The sequence below is a fragment of the Miniopterus natalensis genome, chromosome 2 (assembly GCF_054644295.1).
Source record: "Miniopterus natalensis isolate mMinNat1 chromosome 2, mMinNat1.hap1, whole genome shotgun sequence".
In the NCBI taxonomy this organism is placed as follows: domain Eukaryota; kingdom Metazoa; phylum Chordata; class Mammalia; order Chiroptera; family Miniopteridae; genus Miniopterus; species Miniopterus natalensis.
In genome coordinates this window covers 180,005,835-180,032,640 of record NC_142082.1, presented here as the reverse complement: position 1 = coordinate 180,032,640, position 26,806 = coordinate 180,005,835, and the positions used below count along the sequence as shown (strand labels likewise).

Sequence of the window (26,806 nt, the reverse complement as noted above, 5' to 3'; positions counted from 1 at the left end):
CACCCGCGCGCCTCCGAGCGGAGGTCGGCGCCAGGTGCGAGCGCGAGACTCTCGCGGGAGTGGGGGGGGGTCGTGATTGTGGGGGGTGGGGTCTGTGTGGGGGTGGGGGCGGCGCGCTCTGGGCGTGCGGAGCCCGGGCGCCGCGTGAGCCGGCAGGTGTGCGGCGGCGTGCGGGAGGGTGTGACCCGCGTGTCCCGCCCCGCCCCGCCCCCGGAGGCCGGGCAGGTGTGGGCGGGCCGCGCGGACCCCGCGGAGCCGGCGGGGAGAGCCCGCGGGAAACAGGAAGCCGGGGCGGCGCGGCCGGACGGCGGGCGGGCGGGCAGGGCGTGCGGGGGCTCGCCGGCCGGACTCTGGGCCCCGCCGGGGCGGCGATGTGGGGAGGCCCGGGCAGCCCCGGCAGCGGCGGGGACGGGGCCGGCGCCGGGGGCGCGGGGGACACCGCTCCCCTGCGCCGGCGGAGCCGCCGCCCGAGCGCGGAGCCCGGAGCCCGCGGCGGCTGCGGCGTGCGGGGTGAGTCGGGCCCGCGGAGCCCCCCGGGCCGTGGGGCGCGGGAGAGGGGCTCCGGGAACCCGGGGCGGCGGGCCGGGCGGGCGACGCCCTGAGGCGAGGCGGGCCGGCGGCCCCGGGCGCCCCGCTGATCCCCCGCGCCTCTGGCCCGCAGACCCCGAGGACGCGGCCATGGCCGGCGGGGCCGAGGCGGGGGAGGCCGAGGAGGAGGCTGGGGCCGGTTCGGGGTCCGAGGCGGAGGAGGACGCGCTGTGGGAGCGGATCGAGCGCGTCCGGCACCGGCTGACGCGCGCCCTCAACCCGGCCAAGCTCACGCCGTATCTGCGCCAGTGCCGGGTCATCGACGAGCAGGACGAGGAGGAGGTGCTGAGCACCTACCGCTTCCCGTGCCGCGTCAACCGCACCGGTGAGCCCGGGGAGCCCCGCGCGGGAGGCCCCGGCCCCTCGCCGTCCGCGCGGGCAGAGCGCGGTGGGTGGCGAGCCCGCCGTCCTGCCACCTCCCAACCACTGCGCGACCCTGCCGGGCCGTGGCGCGCACACCCGCGTCTGGGTCTTGTCGTCTCGGGGCTTCCTCCCACATGAGAGCAGGGGGTTGGATGTGGTCGCCGGTCGCAGCTGGTGGACTTGGCATCTTCCTGTGCCCTTTGACCTCCCTAGCTCTCTCTGCCCCCTCCTCTGGGAGCCACGCGCTCCTTGGAGAGTCATTTCCCCCCAAGTGCTCAAGACCCGTCTCAGCTTACGGAGGGTGTCGGCTCCCACAGGGCTGCAGGGGGATGAGGGGCTGGCTCGTGGACTGGCAGGAATTGGCCGGTGGGAGAAATATTTTACTTTGCTTTTGGGGATGGAGGCGCCTCTACGTGTCATAGAAAAGGCAGGCAGCATTTGCTCACCCTGCATCTGTGTGGGGGGGGCAGGCAGGGTGTGGGGGCACTGTGGAAGCTCAGGTGCTATGGGGGGTCCTGCCCGTCTGGCTGTGGCAGACAGGCTCTCCCCATGATGTGTTGAGACAGGCCCCTGTGTGTGTCAATGTCTTAAAAATTTGGGGAATGTGGGCCCTGTAACACTGGGGGGGAACTGGCTAGGCACTGGGGGAAGCCCTCACCTTGAACCCTGGGCACCTTCCTGCCACTTCCTAGGGCGCCTGATGGACATCCTGCGCTGCCGTGGCAAGAGGGGCTATGAGGCCTTCCTGGAAGCCCTGGAGTTCTACTACCCCGAGCACTTCACACTGCTCACCGGCCAAGAGCCGGCCCAGCGCTGCTCCATGATCCTTGGTGAGTGGACCCGCAGTGAGTGCTGCAACTCAGCAGCCCTTGCAGAGGTTCCTTGCCTTGTCCCTTGTCAGGGGGCACTCCCATTATCCCTGTTGAACAGATAGGGAGACTGAGGCACAGAGAGATCTGAAGAGGTGTGCCCGAGGCCAAAGAGCAGGCCGAGTGTGGGGCTGGGATTCTAATACAGTTAGTCTGAATTCAGAGTCTGCACACTAAACAAGGCCCCTAAAATTGGTTGCAGGCATATATGTGTCAGGCACACATGGGTTTATAGTTGCTTATGTAAAAAATTCACACAGTCCCTGTGACTTTAGAATAAAAAGGAAAGAGCTTTACTTTTTCCTTCAGCCCTGCTCTACTGGTAACACTTTGGCGAGTTTCCCTTTTCTTCGCACTTACACACACACACACACACACACACACACGGGATCATCCTGCATGTGTTCAGCTTTGTATTTCGATTTTTCTCAGAACACCTGATTTTCATGATTTTCTCCACCTGTTACACTTGTTTTAAATGACTGCATAGTGTTCATTAGTGATGCTGTGCCATAGGTCATGCAACTGGTCCCCTGTTGGTGGACATCTAGGTTGTTTCCAGTTTCGTAACATTACGAATGATGCTGGGAACATCCTTCTACGTGCATCTTTGTGCAAATGTGTATCTCAGGAAGAGAGGTTCTGATAAGTAATATTTCTCAAGGAGTACGTGTATTTTAAATGTTAAATCAACATACATCTTACCAGCAGTGTATGACTGTCCATTTTGCTGTACCCTCATGCATCTTTGGGATTTAAAAATATTTTTGCTGGTTTGATATGTCAAAAAGATTGTTATTGTTTTAAGTTTATACTTCATTGAGAGATGCAGTTCGTAGCTTATTAATAAGTAAACCTTGGGCAAATGACTTGACCTTTCTGTGCCTCAGTTTTTCTGTCTTTAGGGAGGTACAATAATAGTACCTGTCTTAAGTGTTGTCATGAAGATTAAATAAATTAACATATATATCTAGCCAAAGAATAAAGTCAAATGTTAGTGGCTATTATTGTTATTGTTGCTGGTGAGATAGAGCATATTTATTAGCCATTTTTGTTTTGGAACATACCTATTGATAGATTTTACCCATATTTTTATTTGATTGTTTGCCTTTTATTGATTTGTAAGAGCTCTTTATATATTGTGACTCTGAATTCTTTACTGTATTTTCCTCTTGCTCTATTGCTTATCTTTTAACTTTGTTACATCTTTCATCATTTAGAAACTTTAACATTTTTATATGGATTTGTCTATCTTTTCTTGTATAGCTTCTGATTTTGTGCCTTGTTTAGGAGAGGCCTTCCTTACCGCCAACTTATAAAAATATATTCCAGAATTTCCTTCTAGTGTTTTTATGGTTTGGGTTTTTCTGTGCAGTTTGTTATCCCCTTGGATTTTATTTGCCCAACTAGGCTTTTCTCTCCCCTGCGTCTGGCAGATGAGGAGGGCCCTGAGGGCCTGACCCAGTTCCTGATGACCGAGGTGCGGCGGCTGCGGGAGGCCCGCAAGAGCCAGCTGCAGCGGGAGCAGCAGCTGCTGGCGCGCGGCCGGGCGCTGGAGGAGGAGCGGGCAGGGCTGGAGCAGCGGCTGCGGGAGCAGCAGCAGGCCCAGGAGCGCTGCCAGCGGCTGCGGGAGGACTGGGAGGTGGGCAGCCTGGAGCTGCTGCGGCTCAAGGATGAGAACTACATGATCGCCATGCGCCTGGCACAGCTCAGCGAGGAGAAGAACTCTGCCGTCCTGCGCAGCCGGGACTTGCAGCTGGCGGTAGGCCCTGGGGAACGGGCGGGGTGGCGTGGGGGAGGGGAGCCTTTGCAGAGAATGACGGTATGTGGCAGCCTGCTCGTGCCCCAGAGCCACCGTCTGCCAGCTGGTGGACCATGGGCAAGTCCTTTCACCACCCTGTGCCTCAGTTTTCTCATCTGTAATATGGGGGTGCGGGTGGCACTTATTTCATTGAGTTATGACTGTAGTTCTCAATTGGGGGCTATTTTGCCTCCCAGAAACAATGGTCATGTAAGGAAACATTTTTGGTTGTTACAACTAGGACTGTGCTATTGGCATCTAGCGGGTAGAGACTGGGGAATGCAGCCCTGCACAATCAAGAATTATTTAACCCAAAATATTAGTAAGTGCTGAGGTGGAGAAACCTTGGGTTACAAGGATCCATCAGTTTAAAACATGTACAGTGCCTGTCACAGAATTAGTGCTCAAACCCTGTACTGCCATAGACCATTGCTGTTATTGTCGTTATTATTATTGAGTGCTGCTTTGTGCCATGCGGGTTACATGCATCATGTCATATGACCTCACCCAGGTGCCATGCACTAGCTTCTCATTTTGAAATGCACACACTGGGGCTTAAATTGTAGTGGGAGTTGCTCATCACAAAGCTGGGAAAAGGCACCTGGATTTGAACCAGGTCTGCCTGGCACCAGCACTGGCCTTCGCCCCAAGATGCTGCTCTGCCTGATCTTGTCCAGGTGAAATCCCACCCAGGCCTTTCCAGCCTGGAGTGAGGCCCCGCCTCTTACTGGTAGAGAAAACAGGCCTCACTTCTTGGTTTCCTATTGTACTCAGCATGGGGATAAAACTGGAATTTTATTGCTCCAGGGAATTGTTTGAAGGATTTAATGAGCTAATGCTTGCAAGGATTTAACAGTGCCAGCGGCACACAGTAGGCTCTCTCCAGCAATACTGTGCGAGGCTCCCTGGGGGGATTCTGACCTTATGAGCCTTGACTGAGCCTGTGGCGTTGCAGGCGGTGACAAGTGCCTGTCAGAGGCTGTTGTGTGGGTGCACTGGTGTCGTGTGGGAGCCTGTGGCTATGCATGCCAGCATGTTGATGTTTGGGGAAATGAATCCTGATTGGGAGTGTTGAAGCCACAGGTTGAAAGAGGCTGCCAGGCCCGATGGAGGGTGTAGGAGGCAGATGCATGGGTGTGAGGTGACCAGGAGGCTGTGATCTAAAGGCCTGCTTGGTGTTTGGCATAGGTGGGGCTGTCTGAGGCCCAAAGACTGGCTGCAGATTTAGCGAAGGGTGGCCCAGGCAAGACTTCCTTCTCTGTGCCTCAGTTTCCTCATCATCCTGGAGGCGGGAGGTCACTATAAGGATGGTATAATGAACCAGCACCTCCAATGTGCCAGGCACAGTCCTCAATGCTTGCCATGCACCAACGCCTTGAATTTTCCAATATCTCTTTTGGGACAAGGGTAGAGACACTATTATTGTCCCCATTTATGGATGAGGAAGCTGAGGCACAGAAAAGTTGGTTAGAGCACTTTCCCAGGTTCTGAGATGGAGAATTCCTGACTTCACTCTTGGCACTGCTAGGGTGGTTGGGGTGGGTGGCTCAGAGATGACAGTGTGATGGCCACTGGCCCAGGGTGTTGGGAGGGGCTGTGGCCAGAATCGCTTGTCTTGCCTTTGGGCTGGGTGTAATTATGTGTGCACATGACTGGGGGAGTGTCTGTGTGTGTGTACAGCCATCTGGGGTCTCCTGGGTTGGGGTAGGAGGATGAAGATGAAGAAGAGGCATTGGAGCCCTGGCAGGGTGGCTCAGTTGGCTGGAGCATCATTCCGTACACCAAAAAATTTCGGGTTTGATCCCCAGTCGGGGCACATATAGGGGACAACCGATTGATGTTTCTGTCTCACGTTGATGTTTTTCTCCCCCCCCCTTCTCTCTTCCTAAAAATCAATAAACATGTCCTTAAATGAGGATTACAAAAAAGATGAAGAGGCATTGGAGGTACCCCTGTGTGTCCATTTTAGGTATAGGTGCACATAGTATGACCACGTAGGGGTAAAATAATCTGCCACTAGGCAGAGAATGGCCGCTTTTCCCCAGTTCAGCAAGTAGAGGGTAAGGGATGAAATTCAACGAATAGGTAAGTTTTTTTTAAGTGTAGCTACTGTAAATTTGGCTAAATTTTGGGGGCTTTATTGGCCACAGAAATTAACAGAGGCTTTGCAGATGGAAATGAATAGAACAGCTGACGGTGCCTGTCTTGGCAGCTTGGGTCCCCTCTCTCCATGGACAGGTGTGTGGTGGCTGTGATTTAATCCTGTGTTTTATAAGGTGCAAATTTAATGAGCTGTTATTTCTAAGCAACATAAACTTAAGGAGCCAACACTGTAATTTTGTGCTAAATGAGTTTGTACTCCAGGATTAAATGCATCCGTATTTCCTGGCATTCAGCAGAGACTCCCAGGTGCCCTGTCCCCTGAGCTCATCAGGGGAGTTTGCTGGCCAAGGGTCATGCAGGAGGCCGTGGTGTGTGGCTGTGGTTTGCTGGAGAGGGTGTGACCACGTTTGCCCTTGTAACTAGCTGCCTTTCTCCGGCGGTTTACAAAGCATGTTTTGTGAGGGGAAAGGAATGTGAGAATCATGAATTTCTTTCTGAGCCTTTTGCGGAGGAGGAGGAACTTCTGACCCAGCTTCAGACTCTGGAGGGTGTGTGTGTGTGTGTGTGTGTGTGTGTGTGTGTGTTGCCATCCTCAGCTCTGAGAGGTGGGGGGCTACAGTCATTTTCCAAGAGAGGCCGGGGCATTTCTAGGGCACCAGACATTGGAACAGCCGAGTGTAGCACCAGCGGTCATTGAGCCTTTTTTAACAATGACTTCACTTTGTGGCCTGCCACCTGCTGCCTGCTCTTGTCACTGTCTCGCCACCTCGGACCCCACATGAATTTGGAAAATAACTCTGGCTGATGTACTCATAATCCGGCCAACTGATCATGCATATCTGCTCTCAGCCTGGCAGCCACCTCCCAGCTGCCCATCCACCACCATGGCCAGTTCCGGCTGCACACACTGAACGGGTGGCAGGTTGGGATTTTATTTAAAGCTGTGGAGACACCCACTGTCATGCCCCTGGCAGCTCTACAGCCAGCCTCTTACAGTTGCAAGGTCTCTGCCCACCTTCTGTTTTGTTTGATTCTTGCAATGACTTTGGGAGGCAGGTGGTGGAACAGGGGGATTGAACGGGCCCGTTTTACCTATAAGGAAACAGGCCCAGAGGAGGTAAGTGACTTTCTCAGGATGAAAGCAGTACAACTGAAACCTGGACCCCAGGCTTGGAGTTCTTGTTGGGGTTGAACTAACAGCGTAATCTTCTAGAGGGTGGCCTGGGAACCCTATTGCTCTCAGCCTCAGTGAGATCCTCAAAACCATTCTCTGTCCCCTCTTCCCTGGGGGATGAGGAGACAGGCACAGAGAGAGGCCATGACTTGCCCAAGGCCACACTGAGTTAGAGGCAGAGCTGGGCCTAGACCCCGGTTCCCTGTTCTCGGTGCAGCCCTTCATTGCGCTCGTACTGGATCCCGCCGCCTGTACTCCGTGTGGGACTGTGGGATGGATGAATGGACGAGTGTGTTGTGATGCAGCACCTTGGCCAAATGTCCTTGAAGCAGAGCCCCCTGGGAGAGCTTGGCCCTGCTGCCCCTTCCTCCCTCATTGTATTTGCCCAGCCTGTATTTTCTTAGACAAGTCTGGGAGGACGCCTGCTCGGGCCCCTCTGGGGGTCTGGGAGGCACCCAGGAGTGAGGAGCAGGACTTCTCCTCAATGGCCTCACTGGGGTGCATCCCTGGGCAGCGTCCCTCCCTGTACTGACCCATGTGTTGGTACCCAGGTGGATCAGCTGAAGCTCAAGGTGAGCCGGCTGGAGGAAGAGTGCACAGTGCTGCGCAGGGCCAGGGGGCCCCAGCCCGGGGCTGAGGAGAACAAGGAGCCGGACAGCGCGGACCTGGTCTCTGAGCTGCGTGCAGAGAACCAGCGGCTGACAGCGTCGCTGCAGGAGCTGCAGGAGGGCCGGCAGCAGGTGCGTGCGCGGCTCCTGGGAGGGGACTGGACAGTGAGGAGTCTGCACCCCGAATCTGAGATCTGGGTGGAACTCTGGCTGGCCTCGTGCTCTGCTCTCCTTGGCCTTTAGTCTGGGGTCTGTGGGTGGCCCCAAGAGGTCTCTGCACGCTTTGAAACTGCACCTGATTTTGTGTGTGAGCATTTTTTGGGGGAGAGGGCCCCAGCTTTTTTTGGATTTGTAGAAGAGTCTGTGACCCTCAAAAGATTGAGACTCTGAGGTCTGGGTGGCCCTGGGGCTTGCTGGGTGTCCTGTGGCAGGTCAGTGGTGTTGGGGCTGGCTGCCTGGCCATTGCTTCACATAGGAAGTGGAGGGTAGGGGCCAGGGTTCTGGTGTATTTCATAGGGTTGGGGGTGCCTGGCTGGGGTGTGGGTTTTGGGGGTGGATCTTAGGCCCCATGTCTACCTGCCTAGAACGGGCTCAGACCCTGTGAAGACCCCTTGTCAGGGGGCAGGAGTAGGCCATGCAAATAGCCACCTGTCTGCTCTCCTGGGTGGTGGTGGGACCAGAGCAAGGGAAGTCGTGCCTAGGTCTTATTTAGGAACCTGATCCTGGCCGAGCTTGTTCAAGCATGCCGTCATCCACTTATCTCCTTGGTACCCCAGATGCTCCCTGGAGGGTGGGCAGGTCTGGTGGGGCCACACCCACTCTGCATACGGGAAACCGAGGTCCAGAGAGGTCAAGGCTCTTGGCCAAGGTGGCAGAGCTAGTGGGGTGGGGCTGAGGGCTGCATGTCCCCCTTCCCCTGACACTCAAGGTGGGCCCTGGGCCAGAGGCTGAGGCAGCCCTGAACTCTGACCCCCAGGAGGCCAGCCGGCTTGGGGCCCCAGGCTCAGAGCGCATCCTCTTGGACATCCTGGAGCATGACTGGCAGGAGGCGCAGGACAGCAGGCAGGAGCTGTGCCAGAAGCTGCACGCTGTGCAGGGGGAGCTGCAGTGGGCCGAGGAGCTTCGGGACAAGGTAGTGTCCGCGGTGCACCATCCCCACCCTGTCCTGCCCCCATTTTTCTTACACAGCTGGGGAGGCTCCTGGAGAGGAGAGGGTGGTGGGCATCACCAGCTCACTTGAGTGACCTTCCATGCAGGTGTGCCAGGCACTGTTCTAGGGACTGTGTGTTCATTCATTCTCAAGTATTTAGTGAGTTACATCAGTGAACAAAACAAATTTACTCTCCCTGTGGCAGGGGAGACAAACCGTATGGTATATACACAACCTAAGTCAACCACTTCACATAGTGGAGGTAATGAGGGCTGTGGAAGAAGCAGAGCAGGGCCAGGGAGTAGCTTGCAGTTAAAATGGGGAGGCCCAGGTTGGCTAGAAGAGAGTCATTATTATTGTTAGTCCCATTTTACAGATTAGGCAGCTGCGGCCCTGTGAGGTGAAGTCAGGCCCAGCTGAGGAGATGGGGTGGGCACTTGTTTTGGGGTCTCAGGCCTCTCTCCCTGGACCTGTTGGGTACCTGCTGGTTAGCTTTCCCTGGTCTCCAGCCCTGTGGTCTGACCCGGGCATGTTCCACCCTGTACCACTCCGGCCACCCGCCCGCCCACAGTACCTGCAAGAGATGGAGGACCTGCGGTTGAAGCACCGCACGTTGCAGAAGGACTGCGATCTGTACAAGCACCGCATGGCCACCGTCCTAGCCCAGCTGGAGGAGATTGAGAAGGAGCGGGATCAGGTGAGCCCCGCCTGCTGTGCGTGAGGCCCTAGCCCCACAAACAAGGAGAAGTGGAAGGGACTAGAATTGTAGAAAAGGGACTTTCCCAGTGCACTGATTGGCTCAGGAGGGGGCACATAGGCCAGGAGGAACAGACGTGGGACCTTGAGCACTCAGGTACGCCTGCCTTGTCCCTGAACACGCCTGCCACACCTGAGCTCTTGGCACAGTTAGGGAAGTTGCTCCTGGTGCTCTTTACTTCTGAATCCCTATTCTCTCCATGCAAAAAACAAGGCCTCTGCAGGGAGGTGCTTGCAAATATTTGCCGACGAAGAAATTCTCAAAAGTTCTGGCTGCCAGGCCCTGGGCACCAGGGCCCTCACTGGGCTGAGGCTGCAGTGTGGGCTGAGGGCCCAGGCCAGCTCCTCTGGCTCCCAGGCCTCCTGTGTGTGGCTCCCACGCATTGGGGAGGGCAGGAGCCTTTTCTCTCAGACCAAGTTTGAATCCCACTAGAGGAGTTGAAGTCAGTATGTTAGAGTGGACCTCAGAATCCCCTGGCGGGCTTGGCGAAGGGACAGATTTGAGGCTTTATCCCTGGACATTCTGATTCTGTGGTTTGGGTGGGATCCACACTTCACCCTGTTGCTCCTGGCCGCTGGGCCTCTGTCCCCAGCTCCCTCTGAGGCAGTGGGTGGCAGGTCCAGGCCATGAGCCCAGCTCTCAGGGACCTGGTCTTCAATGTGGGGAAAGTACTTTGGATGCAGTGGGCTGGGTTTGAATCCTGGCTCCTCCACTAGGCTGGGATGCAGTGAATTAAGCTGGTCACACACAGTAGGTCTCACAGTTTTCAGTTGTTCTTGGGAATAACTGTGGGGACTCTGCAACTAGACTGCCTGGGTTTGAATCCCAGCCCTGCCCCCGCTGCCTTGGTTTCCTTATCTATAAGATGAGAATTTCTCACTTGGAGGGTGAGTGTGCTGATTAAATGAGCTGACATTAAGCCCAGGGCCGGGCACACAGGAAGTACTGTTGCTTCACCTGTGCGGTTGGAGGCCGGGACAGTTGAGTCAGGGTGGCGCCCTCACCCTCCCTGCCGCTCTCCCCAGGCCATCCAGAGCCGTGACCGTATTCAGCTGCAGTACTCGCAGAGCCTCATCGAGAAGGACCAGTACCGCAAGCAGGTGCGGGGCCTGGAGGCTGAGCGGGACAAGCTGCTGTCCACGCTCACCGAACTGGAAGGCACCAAGGCCCTGCTGGAGGCCCAGCTGCAGCGGGCCCAGGGCGGCCCCTGCCTCAAGGTGACGGGCTGGAGTACAGGGTTCCTGGTGGGCATGCTAGGGTCCTGGCAGGAGCTTCTGGCCAGGGTTGGGAACACGTGGGACCTGGTGGGGGACCTCCAGTGAGTGTGGGAACATGGGGGAACTGGCTGGAGCCCTTACCCTGGGTCAAGAACACTCTGGCTCTGAAGGGAGCTCTTTGCCAGGATGGAGATTTTGCTTGGTCTGGTGGGTGACCCCAGTTTAGGTGGGTGTGGGTTGGTGCATCAGGGGACAGGACAGAGGCATGTGTGTCTCTGAGTTTCTGGGGTTGCTCTTGGGGCACTAAGACTAAGTCTAAAGCCTGTCTTTGCAGACACTTGGAGAAGCTCAGTGGCCTGAGGGCCTGTGAGCATCTTGGAATGCAAAACATGGGCCCTAAAAGCCCCTCAGAGACCAGCTAGTCCAATGCTCTCATTGCCCAGGGCCCCGAGAGGGTCAGGGGCTTGCCCAAGGTCACACAGCCAGCCAGTACTGGAGCTGGGCCCACAGACCCTTCCTGAACTAGATAATAATTCGGGGACCTCTGCCAGGAACTCTGCCTTATCTTGATTTTGCTTGGAGATAATCAGCTGGCCAGGTGTTTAATACCTGGAGGAATAGAAGAAAGGAAGGTGTGGATCTGTGACTTCTCACTTTTTAAAACCCTCAGTGGTTTTCACTCTCAGGAAAAGACAAAGCCCTTACTATGCCCCGGAAGCCCTTCAGGTGGCCCTCTGTCCCTCTAGCCTGGTTCTCCGGGTCTCAGCCTTTGAATTCCTGGAAGGCGTCCCTCAGTGCTGTCTCGGGCCTTTGCACACAGTGTTCTGTCTGCCTAGACCATTCTCCCCAATTTTATCTGCTAAGCACCTGCTTACCCTTGAGTTCTCAGTTTAAAGCACACTTGCTCTGGAAAGTACCCTGATGCTGCCGGGCTGCCGGGCCTTTGAGTGCCTTCCTTGCCCTGGGTGCCTTTGATCCCCACTCTCTTGGCAGAGTAGGGCTGTTTCCTTCACCTGACTGCTTGTTTACAGTTTGTGTCCCCCTCTAGGCTGATCGCTCATGAGGGCAGGGACCCGCTCTCATTGCCACTGTACACATAGCAGGTCTTCCGTAAATGACTGTGGCTGGCCCTGGCACAGCACTGCTGACTTCATCGCTCCCCTTCCTCTCCCAGGCCTGCACTTCTTCCCATTCCCTGTGCTCCAACCTCAGCAGCACCTGGAGCCTGAGCGAGTTCCCCTCCCCGCTGGGAGGCCCGGAAGCAGCCGGAGAGGCCACTGTCATGGGGGGATCTGAGCCCCACACCTCGGTAAGACGCCTGCCCACCTGGATATGGGATACTGATAACTTTCACACAATTGCTAACATGTAGAGTGCCCTCCAGTTTGCTGACAAAGCCCTTACTATGTTGCATAGGCCCTTCAGCTGGGCCCCTCCGTCCCTCTTGCCTGGTTCTCTGGTCTCAGCCTTTGAATTCCTGGAAGGTGTCACAGTCCCATCTCAGGGCTTTTTCACACATTGTGGAATGTATTTCACATAGGAGGAAATTGAGATCCACAAAGGCCAAGCACCTTATTTAAGCTTGCCCAGAGCCAGCTCCATGCTGGACCTGGGGGCCACTCACACTGTAATCTTATAGAGTTCACTCATGTACATTTGTGGAATGGGCACAAGCATAGGTGTATTGAGTTGTGGGAAGGTGCAGGGGGTGACCCAGGCCCCGTCGCGACATTGCAGGAGGCGGCCACAGACGATGAGAGGGAGATCAACCGGCTGTCCATTCTGCCCTTCCCGCCCAGCGCCGGCTCCATCCTTCGCCGGCAGCGTGAGGAGGACCCTGCACCCGCTAAGAGGTAACTGGGCCAGGAGAGAGTGGCACAGGCCCAGCGCCTCCCAGAGTCCCTAATGCCAGAGTCAACCCTAGGCAGCCACCTCCCTTTACTGCCTTTAAATGGCTAGAGCGCTGGAAACCAGGGCCCTGAGAGTGGGGTGTGACTGAGGTCACAGGTTAAGACAAGGCCAAAGGGCAGAATGGGCTCAGCTCCAGCCAAACACCCTGGCAGGAAAGTCACTAGAACCTGAGCCTCAAAGTTGCTCAACCCGGGGCAGTTTTGGACTAGGACATGCGAAGAATGTTTCAAGGGGTCAGGGGCCTCAGGCAAGAAAGCTGGCTCCAGGTTTGGGCATCAGCAGCCAGTGGGGCCAGAAAAATGAAGCTATGTCCGCTGGTGGCAGGACTGAGGGTGAGGGTGATCTGCCTCCCTCCTGGTATACGTCCTAGTCACGGGCTTGATCAGATAGGGGATCTGCCACGAATGGGGTGTGCGATGAGGAAGTCACGGTCCAGGAGCCACGGGTGACAATCTAGAAAGTGAGGATGAGATGAGGGGTGAGAGGTCAGGGGAGGCTTCGTGGAGGGGGTGGCATTAAAGGACGGGCCAGGGCATTCTAGGTGGAAGGCCATGGGGCTGAGGTCAGGATGCTAACTTCTTGCCTTGTGAGTTTAGGGGAGCTGTGTGACAGTAGTGCCCTGTGCCTGGGACTCCCACCTTAGGTCTAGCCTGCATTTGCTTGGGGGCTGCAGGAACTTTTGGTGGCATAGGGGCAGGAGGAGGGAGTGGGGCAGATACCCACTGAACCTCAGCTTCTGCCCCTCGCTGCCCTCTCTCTGCCCAGGTCCTTCAGCAGCATGTCAGACATCACAGGTAAGGGCCCTCGGGGACCCCATGGGGAGGGCTCATCTGGGGGTAGCTTTTCAGCTCACCTGAGGCCTATGCTGCCTGCTCTGCCTGTGGCCTGTGTCTCCCTCCCTGAGGCCCAGCTGTGCCCTGGCCAGGCAGGAAGGCTCTGCTCAGGAGGCCTCTGGGGGAGCTGGTTTACCCTGAGCTTAGTCCTGGCCCTGGCTGTGCTGTGCGGGGCTCCCCCTCCATTCTGGTCCACCCTTCGCCCTCTTCTGGGGAACTACAGGGTCACCCTGGCAGGCCTCGCCCGGCCCTGAGCCCAGTGGGCCCAGTGTGCTCCAGGAACCTCAAACCTGCCAAGGCCCTGCGCCTCTGGGCTGGGGGTTGTCCCTGGGCCCTCCTCCGTGTTTCAGATCAGCACCCCTGAACCTCACCCCTCCTCCCCAGGGAGTGTAACGCTCAAGCCCTGGTCCCCCGGCCTCTCCTCTTCCTCATCATCTGACAGCGTGTGGCCTTTGGGGAAGCCAGATGGCCTCCCGGCCAGAGGCTACGGCCTGGATCTCCTCAACAGGTACAGAAGCCGCGTGGGCTGGGTGGGGGTGGAGGTGCCGGCTCTCAGGGTCCTGGAGCAGAGTGAGCAGGAGCGAGGTGAGGGGGCAGCAGCTAAGCCTTTGCTTAGTGCAACTGGCAGAATAGTAAGTTTGCTTTTTTTTAATCCTCCCCCAAGGATACTTTTTCCATTGCTTTTCAGAGAGAGTAGAAGGGAGAGAGAGGGAAACATCGATGCGAGAAAGACACATTGATTGGTTGCCTCCCACACGTGCCCCCGACCTGGGCCAGGGATTGAGCCTGCAACTGAGATACATGCCCTTGGCCAGAATTGAACTCGGGACCCTTCAGTCCGCAGGCTGACTCTCTAACCACTGAGCAAAATCAGCTAGGGAAGAATAGTAAGTTTTTTAGACACAGGCTGACCTTGGGTTCAAACCCTGTCACCACCGTTTATCATCTGTGTGACTGGTCACTTAACCTTTCTCAGTTTCCTCATCGGCTGCAGGGGGCAGTGAGCTCTCTCTTCTGCATGTGGGTATTTTGAGGTTTAGGACTCAGGTCAGTAAAGTACCTAGCTTTGCCAGGTGCATAGTAGGTGCTTAGTAAATGGTAGTTGTTACTGGTACGGACACCCACCGTCTCTGCCTGTCCTCCCCAGCTCTGAGCTCCCGAAAGGCTGCACTGCCCAGCAGAGCTTCGTGCAGAGGGTGGGGTGGGGCCACCTCGGGAGCCAGGATACACATTGGCTCCGGGTGTGCTGGAGGCAGTGAGCTCTGTGTATTGGTCGATGAGTGGCCTCCTTGGCTGAGCTCAGGAGGGGAGATAGAGAGGCCAGGCTGAGAACGTGGCCTTTGAACTCAGCTCTAGAGAGAGAGCAGGTAGAGGGCAGCTGGGCGACTGGAAGAGGGAGAGAGCAGAGGCTGTCCAGGGATGGGCTTGGAATTTGGTGTTGACTAGAGCATGAGGGAGGAGGTGGGGGCCGAGGCTGAGTCACAGCGGGCTCTGAGTCAGGCTGGAAAGTGTGGACTTTGGCTGGTGTGCGCTGAGGATTTCGCTCTTACCAAATGCAGGCCAGCTGCTGGCTGCCTTAGAGCGTTCTCTCTGTCCCGGGAGGCAGGCAGCATTGCAATCATCCCAGTTTTGTAGGGGAAGAAACTGAGGTTGAGAGAGGTTAAGCGGCTTGCCTGAGGTTACACAGCCGGGAAGTGCCCGGGTCCAAGTCCACAGTGACCTGATCAGACTTCGGTTTTGGAAAGGGCGTAGGAAGCACTGATGTCAGAGCTGGAAAGTGGGGATGCTAGCTACATAGAACAGGTCACCAGGAAACCAGGGCAGAGCAGGGGCCTCCCGCCTCCTGTGCAGCTTGGCCAGGCCGGAGTCCAGGGCCCTGCTGCCACCCCCACCCCCGGCAGTGGGCCCAGTGTGACATTGTTTCTCCCTGTGCAGGACGTGCTTCTGGGGGAAGGGGTGGAGGCACCTCCCTTCCTGCCTGACTTGGCCCTTCCTCCCTCCAGCTCAGGCCTGCAAAAGGGGTCTTGGCTGTTGTCCAGGGGGTGCCGGGATGTGGCAGAGAGCCCTGTGATCAGGGGGCCACCTCTGTTGTCCATGCTCATCCTGGGCAGGAGGGAGATGGGGGAGAACACAGACTGAGGTAGAGGCAGGGGTGACGGACGGAGAGAGAAAGGGGTTGACGGACAGGCAAAGAGGGAGGTGAGGTGCCAGTGCATGTGTCCTGAGGCATTGTGACAGCACAGCTGGGAAGACAGACTGTTAGTCAGCTGAGATCCCTGCTCTGCCACTTGCTACTCTGGAATCTTGGGCATGTCACTGAATTTCCCAGTGCCTCAGTTTCCTGCTCTGTGAAATGGGTCACCGTCGTGCCGGGCCCCTTGGGTCGTTGTGGGGGTTCCAGTTTTTCCATTAGAGTGCGTAGACTGTGCCTGGCTCAGAGCGAGTGGTAATGTCAGCTTTTAGTTAATTTTGTTGTTGTCCTTGTTGCCTAATTCTCAGAGTAGCTGCAAGGCTGGCCTTTTAGCCCCGTCGTAGGACAGGTAAGGAAAACGAGGCCCAGAGGGTCAGGAATTCGTCCCAAGGCCACTTGGTGGTGGAGTTGGGGACTCCATGGTGCCTTCCTTCCATCTGAGTCACTTTTAATCTCCCACTCATGTTCCGTACTCACTAAATGCCAGGTGTTTTCAGCCCTTGCCTCTCCTGCCCTGCTGGGCTCCTGGGCCTTGGGTCAGGGCAGAGGAATTGGGCAGGCTGAAGGATGGACGGACAGATGGCAGGCTGGGAGACCGAGGCACTGAGTAGGGAGGGTGGGTAGGGAGAGCACTGGGTGCTGTGTCCCCTGCGTGCACTTGTTCATGTGGCTCAGGATCTCTGGGACCTTCTGTGCTTGCACGGGGGCTTGGATAGGTCATTGCCTGACTCCACCACCCAGCAGCTGTGCAACTCTTGTGAAGTTAGAACTTCCTCACACCTCAGCTTCCCTCTTCTCTGCCATGAGGGAATAACAGGTGTTTCCCAAAGGGTGGGAAGGATTAAATGAGGGAATCTGTGTGGCTTGCTCAGCCTCTGCTTCACAGGTCCCTGACCTGGAACAGAGCAGTCACGTACACTGCCTAGGGATCTTCCCACAGCGCCCTGAGGTGGAGGTGAGGTGGGGGCACTCATCAAGGCCATTTGGGCCATCACTGCTCAGAGCTGACAGAGTGAAGGACTGGCCCATTCCCCCTGTTTCCCTGTGGCCTGGCCTCCCGACCTGATACTGGGGAGGGAGTGGGAGCCCTTACCTGGTGGACAGATTACCCCATCCTTCGCACCGCCCGCAGGCAGGGTTGGGGGCCAGTGGGATTGTGTTGCTGGAGACCCAGGAGTCCCAGGAGGTTGGAGCAGGCAGCCTTGCCCCCACCGTGTTCCTCTGTCCCCTGCTTCCTGCTTGTCTGCTGAGACCTGGGACTCAGAAGGACTTGATCTGGACCCTGCCCTCAGCCAGCCCCCAGGTGCTGAGAGTTGGTAGCCCGGGGCTGTGGAGGCTCAGAGAACTTACTTGGTCCCTCAGGGATGTGGGCGAGGGAGATCCTGAAGGTGGGGATGCCTGAGCTGCGTCTTCGGGCAGCAGCAGGAGTTGGTAGTAAGAGCCTGGAAACTGGGTTGGAGGGTGGAGTTGCCCTGACGATGGAATTGCAGGGAGGGGAGGGGTGTGCGAGGCAGGGGGTGGAGGGCCTGGGTGCAGGCTGCTGGCTGGGCCCCCCCTGGGGAGGTTGGGATGGTTAATTGACTGTGGGTTTGAAACAGGTGGGGAAGCCGTGCCTCACAGGGGTGACCTGTCCTGAATCACACCTGATAACAGTGACTCTGATTTTCCCCGGGCATTTAATTCTTACCCGCACTATTCTAAGAGCGTCTGATGTTTTAACTCACTGAATTGTACAGTGAAGTAGGTGGACGCAGGGTGCGCTGCTGAGGACTGGAGCTTGAGTAGCCAGGCCGCCTGGCCCCAGATCCTGCTGACACCCTCCAGGCTGCATTTCTGAAACTCTTCTGTCCGAGCCACAGTGAGAGGAACCTTGTGCATATGCCCGAGGTGCAGGGTCGCAGGACAGTAGTTGGATTCACTTGAAGGGAGACAGGCTTCTGTGTGCTATTCCATTCCATTATAAACCAAAATTTCACTTTCCACTGAGGAACAGGCCTGTAGTTGGAAGGCCCTGGAGCCCTCTGGTTTCCCTCCTGCCTGCATTATCTTTATGTTCGTCTCATCCTCACATGCAAAGTGGGAGGCAGGTCCCATCACTGTCCTTGCTTTATGGATATGGCGTCTGAGAATCAAGCAGTCAGCTCACTCACCCAAGTCCAGGGCACAGTTAGCGCTGGGGTTTGGAACTGGACTGTGTTACTCCAGCCAGAAGGTCATTGGGCAGTAAAGCCAGGCCCGGCATTTGGCCTGCCAGGTCTGCACAGGCCTTTCCACACCACCTGGATGCGGCCAGGACAGTCCCAGGGTGAAGAAACCTCTAGCACCCATGTCCCGTCCTAGCCCCCCAGGCCTGGTTCTCTTTTTTTTTAAAAAAAATATATCTTTATTGATTTCAGAGATGAAAGGAGAGGGGGAGAGAGAGAGATAGAAACATCAATGATGAGAGAGTCATTGATCAAGCCCACAACCCGGGCATGTGCCCTGACCGGGAATCGAACCCTGATCACCTGGATCCTAGGTCGACGCTCAACCGCTGAGCCACGCCTGGCCGGGCATGTTCTCTGTTTTTTTTTAAAAAATTTTTTTGTTAATCATCACCCAAGGATATTTTTTCCATTTATTTACTTTTTTTTTAGAGAGAGTGGAAGGGAGGGAGAGAGGAGGAGAGAGAAACATCGATGTGAGAGAGAGATATAAATTGGTTGCCTTCCTGCATGCACCCCAACCGGGGCTTGGGATTGAACCTGCAACCCAGGTACGCACCCTTGACTGGGAATCGAACCCGTGACCCTTCGGTTCATGGGCCAATGCTCTGACCACTGAGAAGCACTGGCCAGGGATGGTTCTGTTTTGACTGAGGGGACAGAAGCTGACATGGGCTCCCCAGGGCCACAGGTCCCCCTCTGCCTGGGTGCTGATTGGGTTAAGGTCCTTGTATCCTTGCTCACCTTAGGCTGGCAGCAGGGGGCAGTGTGGTTGTATAGAGCAGCTGGAGGGTGGGTGGGGAGGTAGGTGGATGCCTGGGCTCTGCCTAGGCCACCTCTTCAGCTCGGGCACACTCACTGACCCTGGCCTCTTCCCTTCCCAGTACTGGGGCCAGGGGGTCATGGAGGAGACTTCTGGTCAGTTGTCTCTAAGTCTGGCCATAAGGCCTCACCAATTCTCGTCCAGAGGCAGGTGGAGCCCTGCCATGATGGAGATCTTAGAGACTCTTTGTCTTAACCATCAGTGACTCCCACTGCCCATGAGAGGAATGCCAGATGCTGTGCCCTTCGTAGGCTGGCTACAGTTTGCCTTTTCTGGGAGCTGTTTCCCATGATGTTAAATTAGTTAATTGGGGCATGGACCTTCGCATGGTGTCTGGCACATGGGAAGCACCCAGTAAGTGTCGGCTGCTCTTATTACTGTTGTTATTAAATCCTCCCGCAATCTTGTATTCTGTCCCCCACACTTTGCTCAGGCCCACCCTCCAGGCTGGAACACCATCTCCTCCCTGCCTGTTACTGAAGTGCTTCTATTCTTGACCATGGCGTAGCCCAGCTGCAGCTTCCTCTGGGAAGCCACTCCCCTTTGTGCTCCCACTGCCGGCTGTGACCTTCTCTGATCTGTGTTGTGCTCTAATGGTGACCTTCCTTCCTAGACTGTGAGGATAACAAGCTTTTATTAGTCATCTACTATGTGCCAGACACTGGGTTTGGTGCTGGCATCCAGAGCTGAGGGTGTTCTTTCTGATGGAGGAAACAACAGGCGACATGCAAGGTGCAGATGGGGTGCTGCTGCAGGAAGCTCCACCTCACCGTTTGCAGGGGTCTGGGAGGGAGAGGTCGCTTTTGACCTGAGCCCTGAAGGATGAGCAGAATCGGGGGTGGGTGTCATGGCACACTTGGGGGATTACTGTGGTTTTCCAAGAGTGTTGAACTGAATCAAAATGCTGATTGAACTCTAATTCCCATCCCTTCCTCTCTTCTCAGGTCTCTGGCCATCCAAGTTTCCCCCGGGGGACCCGAACCCCAGGACAGAGGTCCAGATGGCCTGCCGTTCCTTGGGGACAGCAAGTCCGGGACTGTGGTGCGGAGGGTGCTCTCTGGGCCAGGCTCTGCCAAGGTGGAACCAAGAGAGGTGAGCCCCTAACCCAGCTCTGGGCTGGGAGAGGGTTAGTGCTTTAGCCAGGGTTGGATGCCTTCTGCTTGGTGGATCTGGGTCACCTGGTGCAGTTTCTGGGGATTGGCTAGAGAGGAGGCTGGTTCAGGATCAGCTGCTGGTTGCCCTACCTCAGCCAGCATTAAATGAAATCTGATTGGGCAGGGACTGGGAGGTGGGGCAGAATGACAGCACCTTGACAGATCCCCGCTTTTAAATAAGGGAAGGATCTGGATGAACCTGCTGGGTGGAGAGTCCTATTGAAGGGAGCAGATGCCCTCTGAGGGGGAGGCTCTGAATTGTGAGACATGGTCAGCCCCACACTCAGTCTTCCTCCAGAGCCAGGGCTGCCCTGCCTTTGGAAGCTGACTTTTCTCTCTCCCTGCCTGGGTTTTCTCCCAGCCAAGGGCAGAGGCTGCTGGCCTGGAGGGGACAGGCATGGAAGGTGAGGTCCAGCAGAGAACCTTGTCCTGGAACCAGGTGTCCACACTCCCTTTCCTGATGGACTCTAAGGGTAAGTCTGGCCGGGGAAAGGGCTGTCTGGGAACTCATCAGTCCTAGAGGGTCAGAGCTAAGGGCCCTTGAGAGGGTGCATCCAGCCCACGGAGGTGGGACAACTGAGGCCCTAGCGGGAGACCCCCCCACCTCCTGACTCTTGGCAGTGCCTTTCCTTCCCGTGTCGCTTCCTCATGCTGTTCTTGTTCCCTTCCTCTGTTCTCAGTATCAGCTGATAGTGAAAGGAGCACTGGACAGGAGCCCAGGCACCTGGGTCTGAGCCCTTGTTCAGTCCCTGGTGGGCCTGGGGGCCTTGGGCAAGTCCCGCTCCCTCTGGGCCTTGGACTCTCACTTTTAGAGGAAGGTGGGGCCCTGGCAGCTTGCAGGGCCCCTTCTGGTCCCTGACTTCATCCTCTTGTCCTCCCTGCTGCCCCTGCCCTGTCCATGCCCAGCTTGCCAGTCCTTCTACGAAGCCCTGGAAGCCTGGGTGAAGGGGCTGGGCGCCGAGCCCTTCTACATTCGAGCCAACGTCACTTTGCCCGAGCGGGCAGATCCCCATGCCCTGTGTGTGAAAGCCCAAGAGATCCTGCGGCTGGTGGACCCAGCATACAAGCGGCGGCAGGAGTGGTTCTGCACACGGGTTGACCCCCTCACGCTGCGGGACCTGGACCGGGGCACAGTGCCCAATTATCAGAGGTGACCCAGAGCCAGGAGCCTGGGGACGGGGTCCCCCTGGGAGTTGGGACTGGGATGGGGCCTCTTCTTCCCTCTTCAGTCCCTCAATTCTCTGGGATGGGGGGGCGGGGCTAGAGGAGAGGAGGTAAGGGGCTCCCTGTCTCCCTACAAACATATGACATGACTCCCCCTGTCCCCCAGAGCCCAGCAGCTCCTGGAAGTTCAGGAGAAATGCCTACCCTCCAGCCGGCACCGAGGGTCCCGCAGTAATGTAAGCAGGGCTGCGCCAGCTGGGTGAGGGGCTGGGAAGAGGGGCTGCCAAGGGTGGGGTCCAAAAGGGAGAGGCCAGGCTTCATTCATACTTGGTTGACATCTATGTGCCAGCAAATAAAACAGCAGGGCTCACGTCCAGGGTAGTTGAGGGATTAAATGAGATAGAGTGTGCCCGGTGCTCAGGAGCACATCCCCTTTTCCAATCCCTGGATAAGCTGGAGCTGGGTCATCTTCCCCCCGTACTTCTGGGCCGAAGGAGACTCTGAGGGATAAAGTAAGTCAAGAGGCTGTAGCACTGGACAGGGGGTTGAGAGTGCAGGCTCTGGAGCCAGACCGACTGGGTTTGAATCCCAGCTCTGCCACTTAATCAGCAGTGCAACCTTGGATAACCACCTGGCATTAGAAGGCTTCAGTGGTTCATGCACATCTGGGGCCTAGTTAGTATTTATCACATTATAGGCATTTGATACCTGTCAGCTTTGGTATAATTAATGCTGTCATTATTGGTTTCATTAATATTCCTCCCCAAGGCCATTTTGCTAATTCATTGGAAGAGACCCCAATGTTTGTCTCTTCTGTGACATTAGGTTCCTTTGGTCCCTGGGCCTCTGTTTTTCCATCTGTAAAATGGGGGTGGGTAGACCTAAGGCTCCTCCAGCTCTAACTAGCTGACAGACTGGCTTCCCTGGGCCCATAGGGATGATTGTCCCTGCCTGCCTGGGGAGCTGCGCTGGGCTGGGTGGGGGACAGGAGAAGGCCCGATAGAAACGAGATCTTCCATGGTGCCTGGACAGCGGTGGCATGGAGTCCTCTCTGCCTGGGGTTCTGTTTATTCTCCCCTCTCTCCAAGGGTGTGATACTGCAGAGTTGACAGGTGCCTCTCTTTCCCTCTGTCCTCCCCAGCTGAAGAAGCGAGCGCTGGACCAGCTGCGGCTGGTGAAGCCCAAGCATGCGGGGAGCCCTGCAGGGGATCCCCCAGAGCAGCTGCTGCTGGAGTCCTGCTCAGGTGAGTGCACAGGTGTGAAGGTGCAGCCTGGGCTGCCATGGAGTCTGGGAATGCACCTCTGGGTGTCCTCTGGAAGGGCCTGTAGTGAAGGTTCCAGTGGGGTGGGGCCCATGCCAGGGGCCTGAGAGACAAGGCTCCCCTTGGTGGGAGGTGGGCCTCCAGGGTTGAGGGAGCTGGTCGGTGGGGGAGGTGCACATACCCAAGTGTGTGTGGGGGTCTGTATGAGTGTGGGGCATGCATGAGCTTGGGCCTGTTCTTGTCTGGCAGAGCAGGTGTAGCTGTGCCATGAGGAGCCCAGAATAGGTTCCTGGAGGAAATAGGAGGCTTTGGGCCAGATCGGGGGAAGGGGCTGGGAGAATCCAGATGAGGGAATAGCATTTCTGAGGGCAAGGAAGGGAGGGTGGTGAGGGAAGACATCCTGGAAGGGAGATTATTTGAACTGGGGCCTTCAGGATGAAGAGGAGTTTGTTCTAGGCAGAAAGCACAGCTTGCCCTGGCCTGTGTGGCTCAGTTGGCTGAGCATCATCCCGTGCACTAAAGGGTCACCAGTTTGATTCCCAGTTAGGGCACATGTCCAGCTTGCGGGTTCCGTCCCAGTTGGGGTGTGTATGGGAGGCAGCCCATCACTGTTTCTCTCTCACATCGATGTTTCTCTCTCTCCCTTCCCCACTCTCTAAGAAATTAATAAAACTGTATTTTAAAAAAGAGAAGGCTCAGCTTGTGCAAAGGCACAGCGGCATGGCTGTGCATGGTGTTTGGAGGACACTGAGTACAGCAAGTGGGTATCAGATGCCAGAACAGTCATGCTTTGTGCTTGGTCCAGAGGACACAGTCGTCCCCATCCCTTTGAAGCCTACTGCCTTTAGGAGATGGGGAGAGGCAGATGCCTGCCGGCCACATAATCCCATTCATGAACATACTTGCAAAATGTGACACTTGTAACCAAGAAATGGGTGCCAGTGTGGGGCTTTGGCCTTTCCAAGGAAGTCCCTGTGATTGGAGACAGCTGAAGGGAGGTCTGTGTGGAAGTAGTAGAGTCTGTGATGGGGCACTAGGCTTACTGCTCCCAGGCTCTGGCAGGGCTGGGTCACTCGCAAGGAGGATGTGGCCTTTCTCCTAAGGGTTGTGGGAAGTCCCACGTTGGGAGTTATGATCTGACTCTAATTTCAAAACCTCTCCCTGGCTGCTGAGTGGACAGTGGCCTCTAGGGGGCGCAAGTGAGACAGATCAGGGAGGAGCCTACTTCACAGTCCCAGAGAGGAGACAGGGCAGCTCTGCTGTGTGTGTGTGGGGGGGGGCATGGGGGGGGACGACGACGACGGGGGACGGTACGGGGATGGGGGACGGGGACAGGACGCTATAGCAGCAGGACTTAAGAAGGGAAAAAAAGATGGGGGGCGATGGGATTTTGAATATTCAGGGGGCTGGCTGCCCTAGAAAAGAGGAGCTGGGCCCTGCCTGAACCCTCATCTCTTCTGCACCCCTCCCCTGCCACAGAGCCAGAGTGTAGCCTCAAACCCTACAGCCTGGTGCGGCCGCTACTGGTGCCCTCCCTGCGGCCCGTGGTGCTCTTGCCCGAGTGCCTGGCACCTCGGCTCATCCGCAACCTGCTAGACCTGCCCAACTCCCGGCTGGACTTCCAAGTGTGCCCAGCGGGTGAGCCTTTGTGCCCAGAGAGGGGAGGGCAGGGTGGCACTTGGGGGCAGCCGGGCCCACTGGCCCTTTGTTCCGGCTTCTCCTTTCTCTCCAGAAAGCCTGTCTGGGGAGGAACAGTGCGCACCCTCAGCACCCGGAGCCCCGAAGGCCCAGCCTGCCACCCCTGGACTGGGCAGCAGGATTCGTGCCATCCAGGAGTCTGTTGGGAAGGTAGGTACTCGGGCGGGGGCTGCCCTTCTGAGCCCAAGAGCCAGGCTCTGAGCGCAGGCTTGCTCTGCTCTGGGCAACTCCCTTCCCTTCTGAGGGCCTCCCTCACCTGTGAGTGGGTGGGCGAGGGCAGCTGCCGTCACTTGGCGGATGCATCTCTCCTGCCCGGCTCCTTGTTCTCCAACTCTCTACTACCCTGGGAGCTGGCTGGGACTGTGGGGTGGGGGTGGGGTTAGCTCCATCCTACAGATGGGGAGGCTGAGGTCCAGAGGGGCAAAGGGACTTATTTTCCCAGGTCTGCTGCCTTTCCTTCTGGATTTTCCCTCACTGCCAAGGTCCCCCTGGATGGGGAAGCAGGACCCTGTAGGGGCCTGTGCTGTGGGGCCCGGTGTCGGCGGGCAGGGAGGTTGGTGTTTTTGGGCCGGGAGTGAAATGTAACTTTGACCCCTGAGAAGAAGCACTGCCTGTTGGAGCTGGGCGCTCGGGGTGTGCGGGAGCTGGTCCAGAATGAGGTCTACCCCATTGTCATACACGTGGAGGTGACGGAGAAGAATGTCCGGGAAGTCAGGTGAGGCAGGACCCTGACGCCCCCATTTCTGTGGATGTCTCTCTGTGTCTGTCTATCTGTCTGTCTCTTCTCCATCTTTCTTTGCCATCTGTCTTTTTGTCTTCCTCCATTTGTTCGTCCTCTCTCTAACTCTCCATATCTGTCTGTCCCTCTGTCGCCCACTCTGCCCACTGCCCACTCTTCTCTCCGCAGGGGTCTGCTGGGCCGGCCGGGCTGGCGGGACTCGGAGCTGCTTCGGCAGTGCCGCAGCACGGAGCAGGTGCTCTGGGGGCTGCCCTGCTCCTGGGTGCAGGTGCCCTCCCACGCGTGGGGCCACTCTGAGGAGCTGGCCAAGGTTGTGCGAGGCCGGATCCTGCAGGAGCAGGCCCGCCTCGTGTGGGTGGAGCGTGGCGGCACCAGAGGCTGTAGCAGCAGCGAGGCCTGAGGGGCCCTTTCTGATGCCTGCGGCTTCCTCATGCGCTTCAGGAGCCACCACTGGGGACCCGGCTATCTGGTAGAGCTGGGTCCTCCCTGTCCTGAGCCTTCCCAGGCCCTTGGGCTCAGCTCTGGGCTCTCACTGAGTGATCCTACTGGAGCCGGGGCCCTGGGCAGAGCTCCCACCAGCCTGCCCCATACTTGCTGCTCTGGGCCTTCCGTTGTGCCCTTGTGTCTCTGTGTCCCCACTCGTGGGGCTGGGTCCCTCCATCACTGCTTACCTGAAGCATCTGAGTTCTCACTCCTGTGTACTGTTTTACACATTCAAGTTCTCACGGGCGGGCTCCTGTCTTTGCCTACCCCTTGGGCACTCAAGGTTTCCCAGGTTTTCAGCCTGTTCTGCTCACAGGAGCCCCAAGCCCACCCTTTGTGACTCCTGCCTGTCCAGCTCACATTCCTTGTGTATACCTCCACACGTGGGCACTGTAGCTGCCCTGGTCCACTGTCACCTGTGCCCCTGTGTCTTCTAGTCACACACGTGTCCGTGGTTCTCTCTCCTGTGTAAATGTCATGCCCACCCGCCCATGACACTTGGGCATTTAACACTCATGTGTTCCCCGTGAGCACACCCAGGACCATGTTCTCACAGCGCCTCCCCCCTGCCCTGCCTCCTCTCGGGACAGGTGGGGAGGGGCCCCGGTGCTCCGGCACCAGAATGTACCGCTCGAGTTTAACGGGCCTTTTTCACTGAAAAGCTGCACATTAGGGAACATTAAACAGTTTGTCATAGAAGTTGGTGGCCTTTTACTTGCTTATATTCCTGCTCTGGGGCCCCCTACCCACCCCTCACTTGTCCCTACCCCCAGCTTACGCTGATACCACCTTTCAGGTCCCTGCTAGCCCTTAGGGAGGGTCAGATTTCACTCCTGCCTCATCCCAGAGCCGCTGGCCATCTGTGCTGGCATCGCCTTACCTGCCCCGGAATGACCGCAGAAGGGCCCCACAGATGGGCTACCCCCACACTTAGCCCTAGTTGTGTCTGATCATCAAAGGAGTGTCTCCTCAAGTGGGGACACTGAGGCCAGCAGGGCATGGTCTTGGGTTTAAGGGGCTTAGCTGCTGAGTCCAGGAGATCAAGAGCAAACCTTCAGTGTGCAATCAGGTCCCTGAGAGCTCCTTCAGAGAGGACAGTCACCTCCAATGGTCTCTGGAGGAGGCCTACTGGAGGAGGTGCCACTTGAGCTTGGGGTTTGAGATTCCTTTCTTCAGGAAGCATTTATTGGACCTATGTGCCCAGGTGCTGTCCTAGATCCTCCTATGACTGTTCTCAGTAACAGTAACGAGCTCAGGCAGGCCCCTGGGAGGTTTTGGGTGAGTGGGTTACTAGGTGGAGGAAACCTCAAGAGCAAAGGCTCAGAGGCAGAAAATGGGTTGAGTTTGGCTACTGGGGAGTGGTAGGAAATGAGGCTGGGAAGTTCAGGGGTGGGGGCTGCCTAATTCTTAGTGTCCTTTGAGGGCTGGCTCAGACACCATCTCCATGAAGTCTGCTTGATTCTCTCAGCCCTTGGGACTTCTCCTTGGCCATGCCATACCCTGCCTTGTGACAGGATGGTGGGTCTCTGTGGATGGCTGTGGGCTCCTTGGGTGAGGAGACTGGGTCATTCTCATTTGGGTAAATGAACCCCTCCCCGCCTTGCTGTGTGCCTCGTCCTTTGTCTAAGGACCCGTGAGTCTGGGTGAAGATGTGGGAACCCGGGTGCTCAGCTGCCTTTGCCTAGTCTCATGTTAGGTGATCTTTCTATGGGGT

The 26,806-nt window shown here is 56.9% G+C and overlaps 1 protein-coding gene across 1 annotated transcript; it reads left to right on the top strand.

Moving 5' to 3' along the window:
- Window positions 1–678: 678 nt before the first annotated feature.
- Window positions 679–25,791, top strand: CARD10 (caspase recruitment domain family member 10). The gene is made up of 20 exons (XM_087813992.1): window positions 679–913; window positions 1,644–1,781; window positions 3,257–3,582; window positions 7,450–7,638; window positions 8,483–8,638; window positions 9,228–9,353; window positions 10,439–10,630; window positions 11,805–11,939; window positions 12,368–12,483; window positions 13,307–13,335; window positions 13,759–13,882; window positions 19,537–19,684; window positions 20,108–20,219; window positions 20,653–20,896; window positions 21,077–21,146; window positions 22,052–22,154; window positions 23,652–23,810; window positions 23,905–24,020; window positions 24,473–24,585; window positions 24,778–25,791. Exons 1-20 carry the CDS (start codon window positions 679–681, stop codon window positions 25,007–25,009), a joined length of 3,063 nt encoding a protein of 1,020 aa, XP_087670118.1. The 3' UTR covers window positions 25,010–25,791.
- Window positions 25,792–26,806: the final 1,015 nt, after the last annotated feature.

Coding starts and splice junctions, on each gene's coding strand:
- CARD10 (XM_087813992.1), top strand. CDS start 679: ATGGCCGGCGGGGCCGAGGCGGGGGAGGCCGAGGAGGAGGCTGGGGCC. Junction 9,354..10,438: donor TTGAGAAGGAGCGGGATCAG/GTGAGCCCCGCC, acceptor CGCTCTCCCCAG/GCCATCCAGAGCCGTGACCG. Junction 21,147..22,051: donor ACCGAGGGTCCCGCAGTAAT/GTAAGCAGGGCT, acceptor TGTCCTCCCCAG/CTGAAGAAGCGAGCGCTGGA.